General features: G+C 44.0%; 1 protein-coding gene and 1 pseudogene across 4 annotated transcripts in view; one reads left to right on the top strand and one right to left on the bottom strand.

Moving 5' to 3' along the window:
* The window catches only part of LOC144578425 (heterogeneous nuclear ribonucleoprotein A1 pseudogene), a 48,568-nt pseudogene extending 31,789 nt beyond the window's left edge, over positions 1-16,779 (bottom strand). The window contains exons 1-2 of the transcript XR_013524191.1: positions 14,271-16,779; positions 14,007-14,132 (exon numbers count right to left, since the gene is read on the bottom strand). The product of XR_013524191.1 is annotated as a heterogeneous nuclear ribonucleoprotein A1 pseudogene (transcript). The remainder of the gene's footprint in view (positions 1-14,006; positions 14,133-14,270) is intronic.
* TMEM139 (transmembrane protein 139) lies at positions 13,226-15,598 on the top strand. 3 transcript variants are annotated; one of them, XM_078343591.1, is made up of 4 exons: positions 13,226-13,253; positions 13,641-13,738; positions 14,235-14,496; positions 14,717-15,598. In XM_078343591.1, exons 3-4 carry the CDS (start codon positions 14,252-14,254, stop codon positions 15,117-15,119), a joined length of 648 nt encoding a protein of 215 aa, XP_078199717.1. In that variant the 5' UTR covers positions 13,226-13,253; positions 13,641-13,738; positions 14,235-14,251; the 3' UTR covers positions 15,120-15,598. The 3 variants fall into 3 exon arrangements, with proteins under 3 accessions (XP_078199717.1, XP_009001166.2, XP_035110429.2); XM_009002918.6 differs by having other exon boundaries at positions 13,226-13,738; positions 14,450-14,496; XM_035254538.3 differs by lacking the exon at positions 13,226-13,253 and having other exon boundaries at positions 13,636-13,738.
* Positions 16,780-16,796: the final 17 nt, after the last annotated feature.

Genomic DNA, 16,796 nt, shown 5'->3' with positions numbered 1-16,796 from the left:
TTTTATTGTAGATGCTTATTTCCTGGTGCTACCCAGTCATTATTTGAAGACTTTATCATTCTATTTTCTGAATCCAGTGGCTGACTTTAATCTTCTCTGAAGGAACTAGACAATTTCTAGACTAATTCTTACACTCATGATCCAGATTGTAATTTCTGAACTACTTCTTCCAAAAGGAATCAAAACAAGAAAGGGGAAAGCCTCTCAAAACAACTGTATGTTAATAACAGAACACTCTTTTCTTCTAATCCAAGGAGGTTTTCACAGTTTTTCTTAGTTTCTTGCTCACTTCCCTCTGATCAATAATTGTAATGTGATATGAAATTTGCGATTGTGCCAATACTCAGATTCAATACTGAACCACTTTCTTGCATTGTAATTCAAATTCCAAGCTTAACAACTAGCTTTATGTTTCCAAAACAATCTTATTATATATGTATTTTCTTAGGTGAAGTTTCCAGAAGTGATTTTTTTTTACAGAGCCACACACATGGTAATTCAAAAAAAATAATGCAGGCATGTGGTAAAAACAGTAAAAGCAAGATATCAAGTAAAAAGTGAAGAGGCCTCCCTTTCTCATTCCCATTCCTAATTTTTGATATATCCTTTTTATAAGATATAATGTAGAGAGAGTCCATATGCTCTTCACATACTTTTTTCCCCAGTGTAACATCTTGCATAACTATAGGACAATAATACAGTCAGGAAATTGATATTGATACAATCCAGCCACCTTATTCAGATTTTACCAGTTTAACACATGATCATTGTGTCTGTATTGAGTTCTATTATAATTTCCTCACATGTGGGCTGATGACCACCACCACAGTCAAGATACGAAACATTTTCAGCATAAAGATTTCTCATGCTACCCTTTTATAGCCATAGCCATCTCCCTCCCTCCCCATACTTCCCTAACCCTTGGCAATCACTAATCTGTTCTTTATATCTTATCATTTCAATAATGCTATATAAATAGAATCAGATTTTATTGTTTTCATTTGAGATCTATCCAAGGTTTTGAAATATATCAAGAGTTTATTCCTTTTTATTGCTGAATAGTATTAATATTCTATAGTGTTGATGTAACACAGTATGTTTAAACATTCACCTCTTGAAGGACACTTGGATTGTTTCCAGTTTGAGGTTCTTCCAAATAAAGCTACTCTGTGCGTTCATGTACAGATTTTTATTTTCATTTCTCTGGGTAAATGCTCAGGAGCACAACCACTGGGTTACATGGTAAGTGCATGTTTAGATTTTTAAGAAACTGTCAAGGCTGGGTGCATGGTGGCTCCCACATGCGATCCCAGCACTTTGGGAGGCCAAGGGAGAAGGATGGCTTGAGTCCAGGAGCAAGACCAGCCTGGGCAACATGGCGAAACCCCTTCTCCAAAAAATACCCCCCCAAAAAAAAATTGCCAGGCACGGTGATGTGTGTGCCTGCAGTCCCAGCTAATTGGGAGGCTAACGTGGGAGGATCACTTGAGCCTGTGAGGTGGAGGTTGTAGTGAGCTATGATCACACCACTGCACTCCAGCTTAGACGACAGAGCCAGACCCTGTCTCTAGAAAAAAAAAAAGAAAGAAGGAAACTGCCATACTGTTTTCCAGAGTGGCTAATTTCACTTTTCCACCAGCAATACATGAGTGATCCAGTTTGTCCACAGCCTCACCAGCATTTAGTGTTACTACTATTTTTTACTTTAATCATTCTGATAGGTGGGTAGTGATAGCTCATTTTGATTTTAATTTGCATCTCCCCAATGAATAATGAACATCTTTTCATGTGCAATTTACCATCTCTACATGCTTGTCAGTAAAATGTCTATTCATGTCTTTGCCCACTTTCTAATTAGACTCATTTGAAAATTTCTCAAATTCATAACAATAGATTTTAAAGGAATTTACAAACTGTAAGAATACATTTTTTGAGACAATGGGGAAAATGATATGGAGTGAATATTAGGTGATATTAAAGAATTAATTTTAATTTCATATGTGATAATAGCTGAGTGGCTGTGCACAAAAAGTTTTCATTGGTTGTAATTCATTTTGAAATATTTAGAATAGGGTCAGACGCAGTGGTTCATGCCTGTAATCCCAGCACTTTGGGAGGCCAATGGGGGTGGATCACAAGGTGAAGAGATCCTGGCCAACATGGTGAAACCCCATCTCTACTAAAAATATAAAAATTAGCCCGCCATGGTGGTACACACCTGTAATCTCAGCTACTCAGAAGGCTGAGGTAGAAGAATTGCTTGAATCTAGGAGGAAATAAAATAAGACAAATACCATATGATCTCACTTACATGTGAACTTTAAAAAAGTTGAACTTACAGAAGTAGAGAGTAGAACAGTGATTACCAGAGGCTGGAGATGGGAGATAGGCACTGGCGAGATGTTAACCAAAGAGTACAAAGTTTCAGTTACGAGGAATAAGTTCTCAATACATATTGTGTAGTATGGTGACCATGATTAATAATCATGTACTGTATATTTCAAAATTGCTACAAGAACAGATGTTAAATGTTGTCAGTATATAAAAATCATGAGTAAATGAGGTGATGACATGTTAATTAACTTAATATTCTACAATGTATACATATATCAGAACATCACACCATATCCCATACACATATACAATTATTTGTCAATTTAAAATAAAATTTTGAATTAAAAAAGTATGGGCCGGGTGCGGTAGCTCACGCCTATAAACCCAGCACTTTGGGAGGCTGAGGCGGGTGGATCAAGACCATCCTGGTCAACATGGTGAAACCCCGTCTCTACTAAAAATACAGAAAAAAATAGCTGAGCATGGTGGTGCATGCCTGTAGTCCCAGCTACTCGGGAGGCTGAGGTGGGAAAATTGCTTGAGCCCAGGAGGCGGAGGTTGCCGTGAGCCGAGATCGCAGCATTGCACTCCAGCCTGGGTAACAAGAGCAAAACTCCTTCTCAAATAAATAAATAAATAAAAGTATTACATAAATGCTGTAAAAAAAAGAATATATTGAGATAATAATTCTGTGATACTCCATGTTTCATACTATCCCCACAGTTCTAAGCACACAGGCTGGTTTCATAGGCTTGAAACCTATGCATTCACACAGGGCCTCAAAATCATTTAATGTTCTGCTATCATTGTCTTGAAATTCTTAATAATATCTGAATCCACGGCCCTGCATATTTATTTTTCATAAATTATGTGGCTATAGCTGATCCTATAAGCACATAACATATGTGGATTAAATGCTTCTAAAATAGAGGAACAATTCAGATATTATGGGTTTGGTTTCAGAGCACCACAATAAAGTGAATATCACAATAAAATGAATATTGCAATAAAGTGAGTCACACAACTTTTTGGTGCATATAAAAGTTATAGTTCAGCATACTAATGTTTGTTTGTTTATTTATTTATTTATTGAGATGGAGCTTCTTGTTGCCTATGCTAGAGTGCAATGGTACAGTCTCAGCTCACTGCAACCTCTGTCCCCTGGGTTCAAGCGATTCTCCTGCCTTAGCCTCCTGAGTAGCTGGGATTACAGGCATGTGCTACCATGCCCGGCTAATTTTGTATTTTTAGTAGAGGTGGGGTTTCTCCATGTTGGACAGGCTGATCTTGAACTCCTGACCTCAGGTGATCCACCAACCTCAGCCTCCCAAAGTGCTGGGATTACAGGCATGAGCCACCATGCCTGGCCCATACTAATGTTTATTTAGTGTGTAACAGTATGTCTAAAAAAATGTACATTTCTTAGTTTAAAAATGTGTAGTTACTACAAAATGCTGATGATCATCTGAACCTTCACTGAATCATAATCTTTTTGCTAGTGGAGGATCTTGCTCAGTATGGATGGCTGCTAATTGATCAGTGTGGTAGATGCTGAAAGATCAAATGGTTGTGGCAATTTGTTGACAGGATCTCACTCTGTCACCCAGCTGGGAGTGCAGTGGCCTGATCACAGCTCACTGTGGCCTTGCAATCCTTCCACCTCAGCCTCCCAAGTGGCTGGAACTACAGATTCTTGCCACCAGCCCCAGCTAATTTTTGTATTTTTTGTAGAGACAGAGTTTTACTACATTGCCCAGGCTGGTCTCCAACTCATGCTCAAGCAATCCTCCCACCTTGGCCTCCCAAAGTGCTGGGATTACAGGCATGAGTCACCATGCCTAGCACAAATGTTCTTAATGGCATCTAGAATAGTGAATCCTTTTTGGAAGGTTTTCAATTTACTGTACCCAGATCCATCAGAGGAATCACTATCTATGCAGCTATAGCCTTCCAACATACTTTAGGCCAGGCACCGTGGAAAAATTAGCCAGGAGTGGTGATGCATACCTGTAATCCCAGCTACTTAGAAAGCTGAGGCAGGAGAGTCACATGAACCGAGGAGACAGAGATTGCAGTGAGCTGAGATCACACCACTGCACTCCAGCCTGAGCAACAGAGCAAGACTCTGTCTCAAAAAAAAAGGAAAAAAAAAGGCTGGGTATGGTGGCTTATGCTTGTAATCCCAGAACTTTGGGAGGCAAAGGCAGGCAAATTACAAGGTCAAGAGAGTGAGACCATCCTGGCCAACATGGTGAAACCCTGTCTCTACTAAAAATACAAAAATTAGCTGGGCGTGGTGGTGTGTGCCTGTTGTCCCAGCTACTTGGGAGGCTGAGGCAAGAGAATTGCTTGAACCCAGGAGGCAAAGGTTGCAATGAGCCAACATTGTGCCACTGCACTCCAGCCTGGCGGCGACAGAGCAAGATCTGTCTCAAAACACACACACACACACACACACACACAATTTTAAAAGAATATAGGCCAGTTGCAGTAGCTCACACCTGTAATCCCAGCATGTTGGGAGGTTGAGGCAGGAAGATTTGTTGGGATCAGGAGTTCAAAACCAGCTGAGCCAACATTGCAAAATCCTGCCTCTACTAAAAATACAAAAATTAGTAAATTAGCCGGGTGTGGTGGCAAGCACCTGTAATCCTAGCTACTTGGGAGGCCAAGGCATGAGAATGGCTTGAACCTGGGAGGTGGAGGTTGCAGTGGGCTGAGGTCACACCACCGCGCTCCAGCCTAGGAGAGAGAGTGAGACTCCATCTCAAAAAATAAATGTGTGTGTGTGTGTGTGTGTGTGTGTGTGTGTGTGTATGATATTCTTGCCTATGGGACTGACTGGGAAGATATATGAGGGAACCTTCTGGATGACAGTAATGTTTTCTATCCTGATTGGAGTTTGAGTTACACAAATGTACGTCTGTGCCAAAACTCATTGAATTATCTCCTAAAAGTCTGTGTTTTTCACTGTAGGCAAATTTTACTTCAAAAAAAAAAATTAACTATAAACAAATATTGAACTCATTACTTTTAAAGTAAGTTGCAGATATCCGAAGACTACTGATGTCTGCAATGCACTTTAAAATGTATCAAAAAGTAAGATGCATTGATGGATAGATAAATTAATGAATAGATGGAAAACAATACACTATAATGTTAATTGTAAAATCTAGGTGGTAAGTACATGGATGTTCACTGTAAAATTCTTATATATAAATATGTGTATGTGTGTGTGTGTGTATATATATATATATATATATATATATATATATAAATTTTTTTGAGACAATGTCTTACTCTGTCACTCAGGCTGGTGTGCCATGGCCCAATCTTGGCTCACTGCAATCTCTGCTTCCTAGAGTCAAGAGATTCTCCAGCCTCAGCCTCCCATGTAGCTCAGACTACAGGCGTGAGCCAGCAATACCTAGCTAATTTTTGTATTTTTTGTAGAGGCAGGGTTTCACCATGTTACCCAGGCTGATCTTGAACTCCTGTTCAAAGCAATCTGCCCACCTTAGTCTCTCAAAGTGCTGGAATTACCGGCATGAGCCACCATGCCCAGCCCCTTTTCTGTGTGTTTTTAGTAATTCACAATAAAATGGTCTATACATACTGATCTACATATGTTGATAAGGCACAATCTCCAACATCAAAATATAAAGCAATACCTATGGCATGCTCCCAGATGTATAAACCAAGGGAGCCTGTATATATCCTTTGCGTATTTATGGTCTCTCTCTGGGGAGGAGGTACCCAGAAATAGTTGGGAAAGAGACTGCCTCCTGGGAAGGGGGCTGACAGACTGAGGTTTATGGGTATAAAAAAGATTTACTCTTTATTATAATTTTTTTCACTGTTCAATTTTATATCAAATGTATAGATCATTTCTAATTAACTAAAATAACTATATTTTAGTAATTCATATATTTAATTTTTATGTTTAAATGCAATGATATCCATGCAGTATTACTTTTTCTTTCTTTTTTTTTTTTTCTTTTTTTTTTTGAGATGGAGTCGTGCTCTGTTGCCCAGACTAGAGTGCAGTGGCGCCATCTCAGCTCACCACAACCTTTGCCTCCCAGGTTCAAGTGATTCTCCTGCCTCAGCCTCCCAAGTAGCTGGGACTACAAGCATGTGCCACCATGCCCGGCTGATTTTTGTATTTTTAATAGAGATGGGGTTTCGCTATGTTGGCCGGGCTGGTCTCGAACTCCTGACTTCACGATCCGCCCACCTAGGCCTCCCAAAGTGCTGGGATTACAGGTGTGAGCCACTGTGCCTGGCACATTATTACTTTTTCAGATACTGTGTTCTTTTTTTGTTTTGTTTCTTTTTTTAAGACAGAGTCTTGCTTTGTCACCCAGGCTGGAGTGTAGTGGCACAGTCATAATTTTCTGCAACCTCGAAATCGTGCTCAGACAAGCCTCCCCTATCAGCCTCCCGAAGAGCTAGGATTACAGGCAGGTGCCACTGCACCTGGCTAATTTTTAATTTTGTGTGTTTGTAAAGATAGGGTCTCACTATGTTCCCAGGCTGTCAGATACTGTCTTTAATCACTGTTTAATTATTTCATATGCATGTCTTATCTCTCTATCCATATCAGAAAATCCTGGAGACCATGATCAAATATGTTACCTCTCCTGGGTAGATGCCCTTAGAAGTTGGCACAGGGCTATGTACAATGTAGTTACAAACAAATGCTCTGTGGTAAAATCAGGTCCCAGTGACAGGGTGGTGCCCCTCGCTGGTCCCACACACAGTTGTGCCCATTACAGTCAGACCCAGACTCACTTAGGCTGTAGTTCCCCAAGCTGAAGGAGCCAGGTGGGAAAGGGTGATATACTTGGGTATAGTTTCATCAATTTACAGATTAGAAACCAAAGCTCAGAAAGGTTAAGTAACTTGCCCACGGTCACACTGCTAGTAAGTGGTAGAACTGAGATTTGAAACCAGGGTTGGCCAAACACATGTGCTTAACTGCACTGCCTCCTGTTTGCTCATATTTACAGGCATATTCATGTGGAACTCTGTTGTCACTATTGGTAGACATTTGCAACAAATACAATGCTCTTTTTGTTGTTGTAACTCAGCAACAACCACACTCAGTTTCTCAAATTCCAGAAGCTTTTTGTGGCTTAGTGCTGAATATCTGAGTTAGACTGACTGCCTCAACCCCACTGTTCATTCAGTTCTTGCTTAGTGAACTTTGTACAATATTAAAACTAGTTGATGGGGGGTGAAAGCATGTATTTATCCTTACATACTGGAGGACTTATTATTTGGTGGAAGCATTTCCATCTAGAAAATATCAATGTTGCTCACCCATGTCATGATAAACCATTTATTCACCTTCCTTACACATTTTGGAGAAACTGTGACTAAGGCAATTAACGAATGGGAAAACATCACCCAGCTGAATTAAAAGGTCAAGGTTCTGAGTTTCATTCTAACTAAAAAAATCATGTACTTTCTCTGAGCTTGTTTCCTCCTCTGCAAAATGAAAATGATAATCAGACAGCCCAAATGATTGTTAATAAGGATCAAATGAGAACGTGTATGTGGGTCCAGTCAATTGATTCTACACAAAAGTATGTAACTATTGCCACTGATATCTTTTTAGAAGGCACCAGCAGTGGATTGTGTGCTTATTCAGTTTAAAGGGATCTATTTTATAGTTGTCTTCATCAAATGATAAAAGGTAAGCCTCCCGATACAGAGCTCACAATCTTCATTTCCCTATCCTGCCTTAAATGTCAATAACCTTCATTTACCTTCTGATAGTCTCCTTGACTGCCCTTGCTGTCTGAAGATCAGCCTTTTCTTAAGATGCCAAATGGTGAGGAAAAATAGCATGTAACCACCCCTCCAGAGAAGATCCGAATAATGATTCAGAATACTCAAGTGTTTTGTTAAATTATCATTTGAGAGCAGCCCAAGAGAGTATTTAGAGAGGTATGGAACAGTGCTTAAGAGCCAGGATTATGGGTTCAGATCATGGTTTCAAATCCTGACTCCACACTTGATTAGCTACCCACATTCCTCAAGTTTCTAACCTCATCTATGAAGCGGACATAATCACAGTAACTACCTCTTAGTATAGCATACATATTTTAAATTACTTAATTTGTGTAAAGTATTTAACACAGTGAGGAGTATGCACAAAACATCCTGTACATGTTGATTGCAACTGTAAAGGACTCCCAGATTCTTAAACACAAAAATCACAGAAATACAAAGCCACAGTGACAAGCACACAGTGGGAAGTAATAAGCTTGACTTCTCCCTCATTCCCTCCCACTTCCCTTCACCGTCATCTGCCCAAACAAGCTGGGAACAGTGGGCAGGGAGAAGTAATTCCATCTCCAGTAAGATTTGCCAAAGGCAGGCAAGTAGAAAACGGAATGACAACTGAATTAAGTGGCACATTCCTGTTTTGCTAAGGATGTTACCTTGATGAAGAAATAAAGGAAAGCAAAACCTTTGGGAAGCAATTTGGCCATATGCATTCAGGACAATAAAAACTTTCCTATTGCTGTCATTTCCTATTCCTTATTAATCACTGTTTAATTATTTCATATACATGTCTTATTTCTCTATCCACATCAGAAAATCCTGGAGACCATGATTTTCTTAAAATTTATCCTGAGAAAATAATGCAAAACAAAAGGGAAACCATACATAAGACATTCATTGCATTATTTCTTAAACAGTTTTATTAAGGTGTGAAAGGAAAAGAAATCTTGGGACCCCAAACTTACTAAGCCAAAGGGAAAGGTCAAGCTGGGAACTCGGTTGTGCAAACCTGCTTCCCATTTAGTTTTTTTGTTTTGCTTTGGTTTTTTAAATTTATCATTATTATTTTTTGAAATGGAGTCTTGCTCTGTTGCCCAGGCTGGAGTGCAGTGGCACAATCTCAGCTCACTGCAACCTCTGTCTCCTGGGTTCAAGCAATTCTCCTGCCTCAGCCTCCCAAGTAGGTTGGATTATAGGCACACACCACCACACCAGCTAATTTTTATATTTTTAGGAAAGACGGAGTTTCACCATGTTGGCCAGGATGGTCTCAAATTCCTGACCTCATGATCCGCCCACCTCAGCTTCCCAAAGTGCTGGGATTACAGGCATGAGATACCACGCCCAGCCCTGTTTTGCTTTCTAAGTAAGATGGCTGCAAAGATGAAAAGCTACACAACTCCCTCACATTTTGCCCACAAGGAAATGTGGTCCCCAAGATCTTTACCCTAAAGTAGTTCAGCTAAAGTTCACCATGGCAATGTAAATAGCTTATCTTCACAGGTGGGGGGACACAGGACAGAACTGAAAGTCATCCCTCTGCCCACTGAGACAAATACATATCTGATTGTTTCCTCTGTCCTACTGTCTACATTATCTTATGTAAAAATGCAGATTAACTGAGTCCAGACAAAGGCAATGTATGACTATTTTCCCCTACCCTCACCCCATGGAAATTGTGTATTTCTCAATGTCCTGCCATTACCCCTTTAAATATTGAAGTCACCAAAATCATCTTAAAAGAAAGGCATAGACTTGTCTCCTGGGTGCACTTCCTTAACTTTGGCAAATAAATCTCCTAAAATGACTGAGACCTGCCTCAGTCATTTTCCTTGATCGACAAAGGTGTAATTCATCCTTCTTTTGTTCTTTTGAGAAGGAGTCTCGCTCTGTTAACAGGCTGGTGTACAGCGGCACAATCTTGGCTCAGCTCACTGCAGCCTCTGCCTCCTGGGTTCAAGCAATTCTCCTGCCTCGGCCTCCGGAGTAGCTGGGACTACAGGCAGGTTCCACAATGCCCAGCTAATTTTTGCATTCTTGGTAGAGATGGGGTTTCACCATGTTGACCAGGATACTATCTATCTTTTAATCTCATGATCCACCGGCCTAGGCCTCCCAAAGTGCTGGGATTACAGGTGTGAGCCACCGCGCCCGGCCAATTCATTCTTTTAAAGTACACAATGCAGTGGGGTTTTTAAAGAACTATTCACAGAATTGTGCAAATATCACCATTATGTAATTTTAGAACACTTTCACCACCCCAATATGAAACTCATTTGCAGTTACTATTTCTCCCTCTGCCTCCCCATCCCTAGCAACTTCTAATCTACTTTCTGTCTTTTGCATTGTTATTATTAAATTAATTTTTGAGACAGGGTCTCACTCTGCTGCCCAGGCTGGAATGCAGTGTACGATCATGGCTCACTGAAGCCACAACACCCATGGTTCAAGCAATCCTCTCACCTCAGCCTCCTGAGTAGCTAGAAATACAGGCGTGCACTACTACCCCAGCTAATTTTGGGTTTTTTTTGGCATGATCAAAACTCACTGCTGCAGCCTCAACTTCCAGGGCTCAAGCAATACTCCCACTTCAGCCTCCTGAGTAGCTGGAACTATAGGTGCACAGCACTACACCCAGCTAATTTTTGTATTATTTTTGGAGAGACATGGTTTTGCTATGTTGCCCAGGCTCATCTCAAACTCCTGTGCTCAAGCAATCCGCCCACCTCGGCCTCCCAAAGTGTTGGGATTACAGGCATGACCACGCCCACCCTGCATTATTATTATTATTTTTTTTTTTTTTTTTTTAGATGGAGTTTCGCTCTTGTTACCCAGGCTGGGGTGCAATGGCGAGATCTCGGCTCACCACAATGTCCGCCTCCTGGGTTCAGGCAATTCTCCTGCCTCAGCCTCCTGAGTAGCTGGGATTACAGGCATGCGCCACCATGCCCAGCTAATTTTTGTATTTTTAGTAGAGACGGGGTTTCACCATGTTGACCAGGATGGTCTCGATCTCTTGACCTTGTGATCCACCGGCCTCGGCCTCCCAAAGTGCTGGGATTATAGGCATGAGCCACAGAGCCCGGCCTTCCGGCATTATTTTTAATGGCCAAAAATATTGAGTGAAATAGGTTCAGTGTTATTGAGCAATGTATCATGAGGATATATTAACCAAATTATGGCATATGGATTCAACAAAACATTACATGGCTATTTGAAATTACTACAATAAAGTCTTTATCAAGGTGAAATATATACTATATAAAGTATAAAACTTTTAAAAGATACAAAGTGGTGTATATTCTGGTGTGCATATGGACAGCCTGGAAGAAATATATAAACATTTAAATGGCCATGTTAGGATAATAAGATGGTAGGTAATTTTTTTTTCTTTAGCTTTTAAATATTGCCATGTTTTATTTTTTAACAAGTGCAATTTTAAAAAATTGATTTTACATTACTGGAGTTGAGAATGTGTGAATGCGCACAGCCAGCCAGCAGTCTAGCCTCTCCAGCTGGGATCCAGTTCTTTTCTATTGCACCCTCCTTCAGGCAACCAACAGCCTTAAGCTACAAAGGTCCTGCCTCTCCCAGACTCCCTTTACACTTTAGGCCCTTCCCCTTTGGCCCCTTGCCACTTACCCTACACCTTCCGATTCCCACAACTCACTCCTTAACAAAGCCCCCTTTCCTATCACAAACACCAATGACCCTTGGCCAATTTCCTTCTATTCATATGTTAACTGTAAACTGCAGTCCTGATTCCAGCTGTACTTTCCCCTTCTGAGCAGAACAGTGAGGAGACTGGCTGATACAAAACAACAATCCTTTCACTCCTGGGCCTACTTTGCATAGAGATATGCCTCATTTAGACACCCACAGCTTTCCTGTTGTGTCTCCTTCCTCTCTCCACTATTGATCTGGGGCTCTAGGACAGAAATTCTTCAATATCCCACCAGTGACAACACATATATACCACCACTACAGACACAGTTATCTTCATGCGCCCTCTCTCTCTCTCTCTCTCACACACACACACACACACACACACACACACACAGACCCTCTGCTCTGCTTCTCCACCCCAGCTGTCCCTGGGGAACCTGGATTGGATTTGTGCCCCATCATCTGCAGCTCCCCTCGGTCTGTCCATTGGTCACGCTCTGAAGGAACGGAGCCCAGTCTTGTCCCTCCTCTGGCTCAAGGACAACATATGCTTCTACCCACTCTCCACCTCCAAGCACCTACCCTACTCGGACTTAACTGCCTGACTCACAACTAAAAAGAATGGCTTTTGGATCTTCACAGATGTGAGGCCTGGTGAGAGGGGAGCCTTCTAGTTAATGAGCACCTACCATGTGTCAGGAACCATGTTACTTTCTGGGATTCAGAGATGATTAAAACTAATCATGCACCTTGAGAAACTCCCAGTGGAAGGAAAATCGGTAAGCAGAAAAATACTAGACAGCCAGGTAAATGCTGGGACAAATTTAGGAAGGAATGCTGCGGATATGCTGGAGGCAGGTTCCAAAGCAGGCATCACCTTGGAGGTGGATTTTGAAGACTCGGGAGTTAACTGAGTCAAGAGGTATACACACAAACACTTCTGACAGGTCTGCAGAAAACGGGGAGTCCCCAAAAATAGCAGCTGGGCAATGGAAGCAGGATATACTATTCCATGCCCACACCACTGCTTCCTGTGTGCAATGCACAGTGTGGTGATCTACAGAGATTAAATAAGCCATGGTCTGTTCCCAGTCACTTGGGAGAGAGCTACAAGGTAAATTACCCAAATAGAAGGCAAACTGCCTAGAGCTGTAATTAACCTACAACATGGACTGAGAGGGAAAGGTTAATGCTAACTCTGGTCCTAAGTACAAAGATCACTGGGAGTAAGAGGTGCACTCGCTTTAGGGCAAAGTATGGGTGGGTGGAGAGAGTAAAAACCAGAACAAATCAAGGTGCAGCCGGTTGCAGAAGGTCAGCCTTAGGGAAAAAACGGGTGGAGACTGACTGGGCTAGAACAAAGGATTGGGCAGAGAAAGAGGGTGGGGCAAGTGGGCTCCTCCTACCCACTCCCACCACTCATCCTGCCATCTACTTTCTGCAGTCTGTGGAGACAGGTAGGCCAGGAACTCCTGAGCCAGGTGTGGGTGTGAGGGTCGGGAGGGTCATGGGATTGGGACCAGGGATTGGGACCGAGGTATGAGGAGGGAATCTGCAATTCCTTGCTATACAGAGCTCTGGCAACTTCTGACAGCCTGCTTTTGGGGTATGGGTTGCCGCGGGTTGTTGCTGTTTCAGAGGAAAGAACAGGATTCCCCTGCCCTCTGCCTCCCAGCCGCTGGACTAACTCCTAGCAGGAAACTTGCAAACTGAGTTTAGCGAGTTAGGATCAGCAGAGGGTAGAGGAAGGCCCTGGCACATGTGGGGTCTAGAAGAGGACAGGAGTGATCAGGGCCTCTGGCCACTGTGCTGGGCCTTTGCCTATACGATTTTTTCTCAAGCAGTTGTGTCCCTGTGTCTTTGGTGTGCCTGTGTGCACTTTCTCCCTCCACCAGGAGCATGGGCTGACACCAGAGGAAAGGAAAAAAGGGAGTCAGACAGGGTAAGTGGAGCTCCCTCCCCTCTTCTCTCTCTTAACAGGGCTGGACTGAGGGCTGGGAGGTGGGGAGTGGAGATCCAGTAGGAGCAATCACAGAGGAAGGGCAGGGCCTGGCCCATCACCTGAATTCCAGAGATGCCAATGTGCACTGAAGCCCCAGACAGGGTGTGCCCAGGACTGGATCCTGGATGGTGGAGAGGGACAGAGCTGGAAGGGAGACTGCAGGGAAGGAGAAAGGAAAGAAGGCAGAGCCATGACACGGTCAACTTACAGAATGGCTGGAAGTCAAGGCTCCTGTGCTGGTTTCCTGGCTATTCCACAAACGCCAAGACCTAGAGAGACCTGCGGAGCTGGAGGGGACTCTGCAGATTACTTATTTGATTTGAGACTGAAGAACCTAGAAACCAAACAAAGAAATATCATATGGCTACTCTGGTATCTGACACAGCCATGACACCAATTGCTAGTGTAGACACAATAGCTGTGTGTCTTTTTGCAGGAGCCTGGGGAGGGGCCATGGTGCCAACTCACTTACTGGGGAGACTGGAGAAGCCACTTCTCCTCCTGTGCTGCACCTCCTTCCTACTGGGGCTGGCTTTGCTGGGCATAAAGCCGGACATCAGCTCCATTGCTTATTTCTTTCTCACATTGGGTGGCTTCTTCTTGTTTGCCTACCTCCTGGTCCGGTTTCTGGAATGGGGGCTTCGGTTCCAGCTCCAATCAATGCAGACTGAGAGCCCAAGGCCGTCAGGCAATGCACGGTGAGTTAAGGGGTGGGCATCATAGAGGAATACACCTTGGGCCCATCCTCCCTCTCCCTGTAGTCTCTGAGGCATAGAGTCTCCGGTTTCCTATGTCACTGGTATCAGCAGGAGGAGGGGTCAGGAGCCAACAGAGGATCTTTTGCCCAAGGCAGACAAAAAAAGAAAAAAAGGGCTTCTTTCATGGAAGCCACCAATGACCTTATTTCTCCTCCCTCAGGGACAATGAAGCCTTTGAAGTGCCAGTCTACGAAGAGGCAGTGGTGGTGCTGGAATCCCAGTGCCGCCCCCAAGAGCTGGACCTACCACCCCCCTACAGCACTGTTGTGATACCTCCAGCACCTGAGGAGGGACAGCCTAGCCATCCAGAGGGGTCCAGGAGAGTCGGACTGGAGAGGCGAATGGCCTCAGAGGGGTCTATGGCCCAGGAAGGAAGCCCTGGAAGAACTCCAATCAGCCTCCGGCTTCGGGGACCACAGGCTGTGTCCACCGCTCCTGACCTGCAGAGTTTGGGGGAACCCCCTAGATTAGAGCCTCTGACTCCACCCCCTGCCTATGATGTCTGCTTTGGTCACCCTGATGATGATAGTGTTTTTTATGAAGACAACTGGCCACCCCCTTAAACGACTCTCCCAAGATTTCTCTTCTCTCCACACCGGACCTACTCTTTCATTTGATCAACATTTTCCAGTGCCTACTATGTGTCAGAAACAGTGTTTCTGCCTGAACATCATATATGGGGACTTGAACCCTCAGAAGAGTCAGGCCACAGTAAGCCCTCCCCAGTTGAGATGTGGGTGGCATAATTTGAGTCTTCTGGAAACATTTGGTGACCTACCCCATATCCAATATTTCCAGCATTAGACTGAGGATGAGGTAGGGAGGTGATCCACAGAAGGCAGAGAAGGAAGAAGTAACATCCAAGAGGCAGCTATTGATTCTGTTCCAGGTACTGTTAGAGCTGTTAGATCCCTTAGGCTTGCCAGCTTTGTGAGTTATTGAAAAGTGAGGATTCGAAGAGTCAGAGGAATTTGATAATGTGCATGAGGGCACACTGCTAGAAACAGCATTAAAATAACTGGAATGAACTCCTGATCCCAAAGCCCATTGTGTTGTTTTCTTTCCTTTTTTTTTTTCTTCAGACGGAGTCTCAGTCTGTTGCCCAGGCTGGAGTGCAGTGGTGCCATCTCGGCTCACTGCAACCTCTGCTTCCCGGGGTTCAAGCGATTCTCTTGCCTCAGCCTCCGGAGTAGCCGAGTAGTTGTGATTACAGGTGCACGCAACCACGCTCCGCTAATTTTTGTTTTTTTAGTAGAGATGGGGTTTCACCATGTTGGTCAGGCTGGTCTCGAACACCTGACCTTGTATCCACCTGCCTTGCCCTCCCAAAGTGCTGGAATTACAGGCATGAGCCACCGCGCCCGGCCGCCTTGTTTTCAACACAAGGTAACAGGAAGCCAAGCCACCTGCATGTCTCCCAATCCCTGTCTAGGGACAGCTGCTGGTGTGGAGTGGAAAACTTCCCATACACAGAATGGGGGGCCAACCGTGTCTACAGAGGGGCTGAGCATGAACACCCATGTCCTCAGCCTCCTGGAGGAGCAAAGTCAGTCAAAGCTCTGGTGATCCCTGCTCCAAGTGGGTGGCAGTGACTGTGGCTCTCCTGCCCAGGAGCTAGAGAGCAGTCCCCAACCTGTCTGAACACAGTGGAGTCAGTGGCCCAAGGTGGACGGACTTCCAGTTTTGACAACGGTGGGCATGAAGGCCAGAAAGAGTGAAACGTGAGCTTTCTGACGAGGAGATTCCCTCCTGAATCATCCATTATGCAGCCCAGGGCCACTTGCAAAGCGTCTCCAATCGCTTCTGCCTCACTCCTGCACTCAGACTGTTAGGCTTTTACTCCAGCCGCGGGTCCTGTTCTCTGAGACCACAATATTGAGCACCAGATTTCCTGGACTTGGGTGCCGCGGCTGCGATGCAGGTTTCGGCCGCTGGAAGCTGCTAAACCATAGCTGACGCCGCCTCCGAGCCAGCCTTCCTTCCCTGCGCGGGCATCTGTCCAGCGCCTTGTCGCGCTCTCAGTCTCCTCCACAGCCTGACCCTAACAGTTCACTTCAATAAAGCAAAACTCCAGCCACGCCCGTCTCCGTGAAGTTATCGCCATAGGCGGGGCAGGGGGCGCAGGAGGCCCCGGGAAGATTTCCGCGGGAATCGAAATCCAATCGGATTCCCAGGCCGGGCGCAGCACACCCGCCCTCCCCGGCTCTTTCCCCTCCCCGCTGTGTTCCATCCTTGCCTCT

This window comes from Callithrix jacchus, chromosome 11, assembly GCF_049354715.1.
Source record: "Callithrix jacchus isolate 240 chromosome 11, calJac240_pri, whole genome shotgun sequence".
NCBI lineage: Eukaryota > Metazoa > Chordata > Mammalia > Primates > Cebidae > Callithrix > Callithrix jacchus.
Note: the sequence above shows the minus strand (reverse complement) of the source record. Positions and strands in the feature narration are given on the sequence as shown.

Coding starts and splice junctions, on each gene's coding strand:
- TMEM139 (XM_078343591.1), top strand. CDS start 14,252: ATGGTGCCAACTCACTTACTGGGGAGACTGGAGAAGCCACTTCTCCTC. Junction 14,497..14,716: donor AGGCCGTCAGGCAATGCACG/GTGAGTTAAGGG, acceptor CTCCTCCCTCAG/GGACAATGAAGCCTTTGAAG.